The sequence below is a fragment of the Cetorhinus maximus genome, chromosome 14 (genome assembly GCF_964194155.1).
Source record: "Cetorhinus maximus chromosome 14, sCetMax3.hap1.1, whole genome shotgun sequence".
Classification (NCBI taxonomy): Eukaryota; Metazoa; Chordata; class Chondrichthyes; order Lamniformes; family Cetorhinidae; genus Cetorhinus; species Cetorhinus maximus.
In genome coordinates this window covers 35,873,307-35,883,964 of record NC_135892.1, presented here as the reverse complement: position 1 = coordinate 35,883,964, position 10,658 = coordinate 35,873,307, and the positions used below count along the sequence as shown (strand labels likewise).

Below are 10,658 nucleotides of genomic sequence, written 5' to 3'. Positions count from 1 at the left end.
TTGTGCTGAGTCCAGAGCACTTATGGTCATTTTATAGCTATAAATGATCCCAGATATTGGCAAATCATTGACCACAGAATGTTCTATAGACTGTCGCCCATTTAGAATTGGATTTAGATTGCCCGATTCTATTTCATATACAGCCATCAGAAAGAGGAGATTTTTATCCCATCACTAAGGGATGGATTTTAACTTAGCACAAGTGTCCAAATTTCCTACACTCCATACCCCCATTGCTTAGGTGCTCATTCATACATGTTTTGCATAGCTTATGCAAATCATAGAAATATGATTTTTTTTGCAAGAGTAAAATCTGAAGAAAACCAACTACACAAAGTAAACAACTAAATATCTTTATTCAAAATCTCTAATAGATAAAAAGACAATGCACTGATCAACCAGATTTTGTAAATATTAAGATTATGCAACAATACATTCTGTCATTCTTCAGCCATTAGAATTTCCATTCAGTGTGAGCAAAGCCATGCAAGATCAATCCCTTCATCATAAAATGATTTTAAAATTAACTTATCAATCCTTACTGATACAATGCCAAGCATGATTTCCTTATACTGTTTCTAAAATATCTTTGGCAAAGCATGGTTTCTGTACTCCGAAAGTGTCTTGATTTCAATATAAGAAACATTACTTGGCATGTACAACACAAAGGAATTACATCATTTAAAAGGAGCTGCATATTCCATAATTTCACACAGAGTTACATAAATTGGGACACTGCCACCAACAATCTGTTAAATATAGGCTGTGCATCTGTCAAGTCTTGGTCCTGTTGCCATGGTTCAGAGGTAACACACTCACCTGAGTCAGAGGTCATGGGTTAAAATTCCACTTCAGAGAGTTGAACACAATATCCAGGCTGATGTTCCACTGGAGTATTGAGGGTGTACTGCACTGCTAGAGGTGCCAACTTTATTATGAGAAGTGGAACTGAGGCTCTATCTGCCCTCTCAAGTAGACTTACAAGAAGCCATAGCAGTATTTCTAAGAATACTTCTTTAAGGTTTACTCTTACCCTAAACTGGTATCCCAGCAAAATTAATCCCTCAGTCAAGAACTAAGAACAGATTTTCCAGTCATTTGTCTCAGTGCTTTTTGTGGGACCATGTGTAGAAATTGGCTGGCATGTTTCCTACATTAAAGTACAGTCACGTTGTATTGACGGAAAAACACTTAGGGACATCCTGAGGCTGTGAAAGGCACTAAGTAAATATAAGTCTTTCTAATTGCATCCATTGGTTGCTCTGTGCAGCTCCACTCCATTACCTAGGAGCCTATGTGCCTCCTCAGTGAGCAGCTAGGCTGGGGATCAACCCATCACCACTTTAAACAGAAAATACAATTAATTTCTCTTGGAATATGCAAATTACATAAAAGGTTTAACTAAGAAGGCAAAATGCTACTCAAATAAACTAATTAACTCGTCACAATGATCATAAGTGGAAAAAGCATGCAAAAAGTGAGACAAAAAGCATCCCGATTTTCAGATTAATGTATAGTTGTGTGCCACTGTTTCCAATAAATGATATTCTTCCATCAACTGCAGGATAAACCCGTTGCATTTGTTTGATGTAGTCTGAAACAACTGAATAATCAGTGTCACCTACAGAAGCAAAAAAATTCTTGTTAAAATAACATTCATATAAATACTAGCAGAGACCCGTAAAACATTTATGGTGAAATTAGTATCTTTATTGCAATTGTACTTCTTTAAATCCCCATCTTGTGCCATTCCATCCTTCCCATGACATCCATCTCAGGCCATATCCAACCCATTGCTTTCATCTCTCTCATATCATCCCCATTCCAAACCCCTATCTCACCCCTTCTTCCTATGCAATCTCACCCCCGTCTCATATCTCTCATGCCTCAAACCCCTCCAATGCTGCCTCCCCCAATACTGTTTCCCCCAATTTCCCCCCCCCCACCAAGCATGCTATTCCCCTCTGTGCCATTTCCTGCCCCCTCCCATGCCATCATCCTCCCTCCAGCCACGGGAACTTTGTTGTTGGCTCTCCGTACCTGCCACTTTTTTTTCCTCCACCAATTTCCCTCCCAACCCACTGCTATCACCACCAACCATTGGAAGCCAATGTTCATCAAATGCTTCAGTTGTCCTTATGGTCCATGTGCTTTGCCCACCAAATCAACCCATTGGCAATCAGAAAAGTGTGGTCAGACAAAAACTGCAAATTATTATTATAGATTGGTAATAAATGGCTGGTGATTTGAACACCAATTGAAAATGTGTGTGTACCTGTGTTGTGTTTCAGGTTTTTGTTCTTCAACATGGTGAACCCATCTCCACCTCCAGCAATATAAGAGTTAACAGCTATTTTGTAAACTTTGGAGTCTTTGAGCGGTTCATAGTGTGGCACACGGCAGGCTGAGCAGAGAACATCCAGTCTGGCCACTCTGTGACCCGGCCTTTTACTCAGGTCGAACTCCACCCGGACACCTAAGAAAATGAATCACGTCAGTCTTGGCAGCAAGGAGAGAATTAACATTACAAACAATCACGTTTGGGATACTGTGTGCCCCTGAACCCGTTCACTTTAACTCCCTCCCACCTGGACTCCTCCTTTCCCTCTGAACCCTTCCCCTCCCATTCACTTCTGATAAATGATATTCTTCTACTGACTTCAGGATGATGTCACTTCATTTCTCTGTGATATGCATGTCATAGGATCTCAGTTTACATATTTCAAGTGGCTTCCCACCTAAAATGTCAGGCTCTCTGACCATTCTTTTCAGGGCCCTAGGCAAGATATCAACAATGGAGTGCCACCATTTTCAGGCCACAATCTCCTTGTTCCCGCCGGGTTGAAATACTTAACATCAGTCTTAATGGGTGAAGTTTGACTGTTGTTGATGTGCTGGCATGAGGAACTGAGGAACTGTTTGGATTCCTTTGCAGTCAGTTGGTGCCCAATGAGAGCTTTTGCTGGCTCTTGTAGTCTTCTTTCTCCTCCCCTCTCACTCTCATTGCAAGCTTAAGGGAAGACTAGATATTTCATCTAAAGAGTGTGGGGAGATCAGAGAGGTAACAATAGGGCAGAACTTCTCAGAAAGTACTCCAGGTATGGTCTAATCAGGGCTTTATGTATCTGAGGCATGACTTCAATTCCCTTGTATTCTAGGCCTCTAAGTAAAAAAGCCAACATTCCATTGGCCTTTTTGATTACTGTTTGGACCTGTTCATGATATTTTAACAATCGATGTACCCGAACCCACCCCCTCTCTGACTCAGTATTTGTTTCCTTGGGATGTTCAACATGTCGACCTCTCCCTCAACTGTAAATACCGAGACAAAGTAATTATACAGCATATCCCCCATTTCCTTATTTTCACTGACAATATCACCATTATCAGCTTTTAAGGACTCCACATTGCTCCTGATGTCTCACTTTTTCTGAATATAATTGTAAACTTTTTATCTGTTGAATTTAATGCTGCTGCCAGTCTCTTTTCATATTCCCTTTTTGTAGCTCTTGCTATCTTTTAGTCACCCTCCGATGTTCATTGTATCTTTCTGATTTGCCAGGATCTGTGCTAGTTTTTGCATTTTTCTGCTTTTTCTTTTAATTTTATGTTGTTTCTTATTTCTTCAGTTGCTCATGTCTGCTTTTTTTTGACAAGTAGAGCTCATGCCCCTTGGGGGTATAAAGTGATTCTATAAAATGTCAAATTCTTTTTTGAACAACCCCCAATCATTAACAGATTTGCCCAGTTTAATGTGGACAGTCTCTGTCTGAACACTTTAAAGTCAGCCTTACCTAAATCTAGAATCTTAGTGGCTGTTTTGCATTTCTCCCTTTCAAATACTGTCAACACAATCTTCATATGATCACACTTAGATAAATGCTTACTCATTGTAAGGCTGCTAACCAACATTCCCTCTAATCTTTTTCAGTGTACATAGGCCATTAATTTTTTTGTGCTAAACATATCTGCATAACTTACAGGGAACATTGCAGTTATCAAATCTGCCCATTAACTATTAATAAATCCAATATTGCATGCTCCCTTGCTGGTTCTATATTGTTGCATAAAACTATCTGGACACACTCAAGAAATTCATTATCTTTCTGACATGTGCTAGTTTGTTTATTCCAGTCTCTATGGGAGTCAAATATCCCCCATTAAAACCATTCTGCCTTTGCTACATGTTTTCACAATCTCTGTATTTGTACAATATACCACTTCACGGCAGTTATCAGGCAAGCTATACACAATTCCCAGTACAGCTTTAGATCCTTTTCTATTTCTTAATTCTACCCATAAAGTCTCCATTGGCTGCTTACCTCTTCATCATCACTGAAGTGATTTCATCCTTAATTACGAAGGCTACTCTTTCCTGTAGACATTATAACCTGACTGTTATAACTTAACTTGCAGCCACCTCTCAGCAATGATTATCATGTCGTACCCTCCAAGTTGAATGAAGAATTTGTGTTTGCTATTCATTCAATTTGTTCTTTATTATGCTATCCATTTGTATAAAGAGCATTTATCTGCATCACATCCTAACCTGTCCTTCTGCTATAACGTTTTACTCCCATGGGCAGAATTTTCTCGTCAGCGCACGGGTGTGGGCCCTGCTCGCCGACATGTAAAATGACGCGCGGTGACGTCGGGCGTGTGTCCCGATGCTTCCGTGCTTCATTCCGATCTTTCGTTCAGCCGGCGTGCACCGGAGTCCGCCAAACTGTCAAAGGCCTGTTAAGGCCATTAATACAGTAATTAACCAAATTGACAGGGCTGCCTGTTCAACCTTATGTGACACTGTCATATGAGGGGACATGTGTAAATGATTTTTAACTTTCTTTTTTTCCAACTTTCAAACTGAACTTAATCTCCCTGAGGCAGCTCCATGCCCCCGATTCTCCCTCCTCCCGTACAGGTAGCTGGCTTTCCCATGTAAAATGGCGGGGTGCAGCCGATCGCAGGCAGCAATCAGCTCCGCGCCCATCTGCGCCCGCTCCCAACCAGCCCGCCTGGCAGGTAGAAGATTCTGCCCCATGTTTTTATTTCTCTCTCGGCTTAATTTTTTTCAAATTCTTTCAAGGGACGTGGGAATCGCTGGGCAGGCCACCATCTTTGTTGCCCATCCCTAATTGCCCTTGAGAAGGTGGTGATGAGCTGCCTTCTTGAACCACTGCAGTCCATGTGGTGCCGGACTCCCACAGTGCTGTTAGGGAGGGAGATCCAGGATTTTGACCCAGCGACAGTGAAGGAACAGCGATATATTTTCAAGTCAGGATGGTGTGGCTTGGAGGGGAACTTGCAGGTGGTGATGTTCCCACGCATCTGCTTTCCATGTCCTTCTAGGTGGTATAGGTCACGGGTTTGGAAGGTGCTGTCGAAGGAGCCTTGGTGAGTTGCTGCAGTGCATCTTGTAGGTGGTACACACTGCTGCCGCTATGTGTTGGTGGTGGGGGCAATGGATGTTGAAGGCTGATGCTTGGGGTGCCAATCAAGTGGGATGCTTTGCCCTGGATAGTGTTGAGCTTCTTGAGTGTTGTTGGGGCTGCACTCATCCAGGTAAGTGGGGAATATTCCATCACACTCTTGACTTGTGCCTTGTAAATGGTGGACAGGCTTTGGGGAGTCAGGAGCTGAGTTACTTGCCACAGGATTCCCAGCCTCTAACCTGCTCTTGTAGCCATAGTGTTTATATGGTTGTTCCAGTTCAGTTTTTGGTCAATGGTAACTCCCAGGATGTTGATAATAGGGGATTCAGCAATGGTAATGCCATTGAATAACAAGGGGAGACAGTTAGAATCTCCTGTTAGAGATGGTCATTGCCTGGCACTTGTGTGGCACAAATGTTACTTGCTACTTGTCAGCCCAAGCGTGAATGTTATCCAGGTCTTGCTGCATATGGACACGGACTGCTTCAGTTTGTGAGGATTCATGAATGATGCTGAACATTGTGCAATCATCAGCGAACATCCCCACTTCTGACCTTATGATGAAGGGAAGGTCATTACTTTAATTTTTTAATTTTCCCTTTACCAGTAGCCTCGAAGGCACAATTTATAGTCATAGTGTTATAACAGCACAGAAGGAGACCATTCAATGCAACAAGTCCATGTTGGCTCTCCATAGAGCAACCCAGTCAGTTCCATTCTCCTGCTCAATCTCCATGTCCTGTAAGTTTATTTCCCTTAAGTGCCTATCCAATGAAATCATTGATCTTTTCACTTCCACTACCCTTGTAGGCAGTGAGCTCCAAGTTATTGCCACTTATAGCATAAAAAAAATCTCATCCCCCTGTGTCTCTTGCCCAAAGCACTAAATCTGTGTCCCCTGGTCCTTGTACCATCAGGTAATGGGAACAGATTTTTCTTTGTCTACCTTATCTAAACATGTCATAATCTTATCCATCTCTATTAGTTCTCCCTCAAACTCCTTTGCTCCAAGGAAAACAACCCCAGCTTCTTCAATCTAACCTTGTAACCAAGTTTGCTGTTACTCTACTTTCTTCCGTTATGCTTGTTTTGGAGCCATAATTTAGACTAACTTTCCACCTGAACCCCCTGCCTCCAACTCCTCCTCGTCTATTTACTGGTTTAAAGTGCTTGTGACCGCCCTATTTATACTTGCTGGTAAGACACTTGGCCCAGCCTTGTTCTGCTGTGGAGCCTGTTCAAATGGTACAGTGACCTTCTGTCCCAGTTCTGGTGCCAGTATCCCATGAAATGGAATCCCTCTTTTCCATACCTTTAACCATGTGTTTACCTCCCTAATCGGCTCACCTGCAGGTTCAATCTATTCCCAGAATGGCAATAGGGGTCCTATATATGAGATAGGCTCCCAATTTTCATATGAAGGCACTTCAGATACCCCATGGATAAAACTGACCATGGGCAAATGCTTGTGTTTACAAAGTGGTAAATCTGCTGACCCCATTTTGAGGAAGTTGTTTTTCAACAAGTTAAAATTGGTTCCACAATTATAAATCTGCATATTTGCAATGTGAACCCCAGCCAAGGAGTATGATTCCTTAATAGATGTAAAGTAATTAACAACAATGGCATAAGAGGTATGAATGATTGCTGAGTGGTTTTTTTTGGAGAGATCAGCTGTCATATCGTAGCAACAATTGGCTTGTATGGTAATGCTGTGTTCAACACTGGAGAATGACCTTACCAGCCACCTGCAGGAACTCTCCTGTGTTCTGTCCATATCTCCTGACAGAATGCTCAAAAGCATCTCTTAAAGTTGAACCGTAGACTGTAAGCAGATCAACAGTACCTCCAAATGGTAAAACAGTTAAAAGACTTTCTGCTAGTATTGTTCCTGTGTGTAGGGAAAAAAGATGAACCCATTAAGTTATTTGACAGGAATGGAGGAATACAGTGTGCACCATCTACAAGGTGCACTGCAGGAATTCAACAAGGCTCCTCAGACGGCACCTTTCAAACCCACCACCACTACCATCTAGAAGGACAAGGGCAGCAGATAGATGGGAACACCACCACCTGGAAGTTCCCCTTGAAGCCACTCACCATCCTGACTTGGAAATATATCACCGTTCCTTTACTATCACTGAGTCAAAATGCTGGAACTCCCTTCCTACAGCACTGTGGGTGTACCTACACCACATGGCCTGCAGTGGTTCAGGAAGGCAGCTCACCACCACCTTCTCAAGGGTAATTAGGGATGGGCAATAAATGCTGCCAGTGAAGCCCACATCACATGAATGAATTAAAAAAAGGATTATTTTAGTCACTGATAAGTCTCCCCTCGGCCCTCACTTTCAGCTTCTAACATTCATTTAGTTGGGTTTTTATATCCCAAACTGGAGAGCTTTACATTTCAAATTCACTTATTTGCTATCTTGTCTTCAAATATTTAACCAGTTTTTTTTCAAAGGACACAGTTGACACTGTGGCAACTTTACTTTATGGCAAAGTATTCATGAAACTCCAACGCACTGTGTAAAGAAATTTTTCTCAACCTCTCTCCTCATTCTCTTACTAATAATTCTGAATTGTAGACTTATCATTGAATCTTCAAACAGGGGATATAATCTTTCTGATTATTCAATTTCTATTTGATCTTCTCTGCTCCAGTGAGAATAGTCTCAGTTCCAGGGTATCAACCTGGTGAATTCACATTATATGCTCCTTTTGATATTAATGCCTTTTCTATAATGAGGCACCCTAACTGGTAACTAGGGCTACACTAGCTGTGGCCTAACCAACATTTTATACAAATTTATCATTACTTCTTTATTCTTGTACTCTGTAGCCCTATTTATGAAAAACATGATGTTGTTGCCCCTCTTAATGTTTAATTCATTCACATTTTCACTTCAGGGAATGTTGTATATAAACCAACAGTTTTCAGTAATCATCTGCCAGCTTCCCCGTCTTTCACTTTGTCGCTTTGTTCCATTCATTGTTCTTAGTTCCAAAACATAGTATTTCACAAGTATCTACCACCTGTTTGCTTTCTTCCACAGCAACAACTTAAGAAAATCTTGTTGGGTGCTTCACAAGAGTGTAATCAGACAAAAAATCTATTAACATCTTAATATTTTCCTTAAGCCTTTAGTGATCCTCTTCATTGTTTACCAAGCCCTTATTTTTGTCATCAGCAGGTTTTGAGATTCCTGAACTCAAGTTCAAATTATCCACACATATGGAGGAAAAAAGTGGACCAAGCACTGACCCCTGGGATATTCCACTGCCAACTTGCTCTAATCTATGCAATATCCATTTAACCTTATTTGGTATCAAACAGCTTTCAATCCATGCTGCTACATTTTCTCTTATTCTTTAAGTTTGAATTTTCTAACAACTTGCATTTATATAGCTTTCATGTAACAAAACTTCTCAAACCTCTTGTTAGATGTCTTATCTCACAACTTCTGAAAGGTCATATAAAATCCATCTATCACATTCCCTTTATCTAGCCAATCAGTTCATTGAAAAATTATTAAATTTGTCAATCAAAACTTGCCTTTAACAGAGATATACTGGTTGTTGTTGATTAATCCATGCATTTTTAAATGCTTACTAATTTTAATTCAAATCACAGTTTCTAAGAATTTGTCACAAATTACATTAGACTATTGAGTAAGATGATCTTATGGTTACACCATGTAAAATTTGCTCTGAAAAATGTAGCTGTTACCTTAGCAGCAGCATTCCTTAAAAGAACTGGTAGGCCTCAACATTCTGGTTAGCATATCTGCCCTTTGTCTGGAGCAGGAAGGTAAGGGATGGGGAGAGGGGGTGTGAAGCGGGAGGTGCATAGTGTAACAATGTGCAGCTTGTAAATTAGAAGAGATTGTGCGATGTGAGAAGTTTGGATTAGGTAGGAATATATTGTCATCCTCAATAGTTTCAACCCCATTACTGGCCACAGCTTCAGTTGTGGCCACACCAGTGATTGCCTCATCCCTTTCCTCCAGGTGCTGTCCAAAACATTGAGGCCTACCAGTGTCTACTAAAGACTGCTGCCAGGATAGTGAGCATTCATCAACATGATGTGCTGAGCATGGTTGCACACAAACTGTACATTCAGCGTGTGGTAATCTTTGTGATTGCAGTACATTTCACCATTGAGCAGCCACAGAGCCACGTGTGTACGATTGGTGGCAGCCTGCACTATGGGGAAGCCCACTATCCTGGCAAAGAAATGCTGTTCTATCTGCTTCTCTCTGTTTAGAGAGAACACAATGAAATCCCCTCTCCTGGTAAAAATAACCTCTGTCAGTTCTCCAGATATTCCAATGGCAATAACCAGAAATGTTGAGACATTCGCCATTGTTGCGGAAGAAATCTTGACCCACACAGTACTTAGGTTTAAACTTAGGATGGATAGAAGTACACAGTCTGGGTTGTTGGCATCAAACAGGTTCTGTTTATAGCTGTTAAATATCCAATACTTAAAGGTAATAAGGTGAACAGGTGCTGGGTGTTGATTTTTTTAATTATACTCAATTAATATATAAGGACGAGTCAGCCAGCACTGGCTGTCTCCCTCCATGTCTTTTAGCTTGGTGGCCCTGTGGATCATGTCCATGTCTTGTGGGAAGTACCATGATCACAGAATCACAGAATCACACAATGCAGAAGAGGCCCTTTGACCCCTCGAGTCTGCACCGACACGTGAGAAACACCTGACCTATCTACCTAACCCCATTTACCAGCACTTGGCCCATAGCCTTGAATGTTATGACGTGCCAAGTGCTCATCCAGGTACTATTTAAAGGATGTGAGGCAACCCACCTCCACCACCCTCCCAGGCAGCACATTCCAGGCCGTCACCACCCTCTAGGTAAAAAGGTTTTTCCTTACATCCCCCCCAAATCTCCTGCCCCTCACCTTGAACTTATGCCCCCCTGTGACTGACCTTTCAACTAAGGGGAACAGCTGCTCCCTATCCACCCTGTCAATGTCCCTCATAGTCTTGTACACCTCGATCAGGTCGCCCCTCAGTCTTCTCTGCTCCAACGAAAGCAACCCAAATCTATCCAACCTCTCTTCATAACTTAAATGTTTCATCCCAGGCAACATCCTGGTGAATCTCCTCTGCACCCCCTCCAGTGCAATCACATCCTTCCTACAATGTGGTGACCAGAACTACACACAGTACTCCAGCTGTGGCCTTACCAAGTTTCT

The 10,658-nt window shown here is 41.8% G+C and overlaps 1 protein-coding gene across 1 annotated transcript in view; it reads right to left on the bottom strand.

Moving 5' to 3' along the window:
- Nucleotides 1–337: 337 nt before the first annotated feature.
- Nucleotides 338–10,658, bottom strand: part of nt5e (5'-nucleotidase, ecto (CD73)) — a 126,720-nt gene continuing 116,399 nt past the window's right edge. The window contains exons 7-9 of the mRNA XM_078556791.1: nucleotides 7,174–7,323; nucleotides 2,276–2,476; nucleotides 338–1,621 (exon numbers count right to left, since the gene is read on the bottom strand). Coding sequence (XP_078412917.1) covers nucleotides 1,452–1,621; nucleotides 2,276–2,476; nucleotides 7,174–7,323 — 521 coding nt within the window. The 3' untranslated portion in view covers nucleotides 338–1,451. The remainder of the gene's footprint in view (nucleotides 1,622–2,275; nucleotides 2,477–7,173; nucleotides 7,324–10,658) is intronic.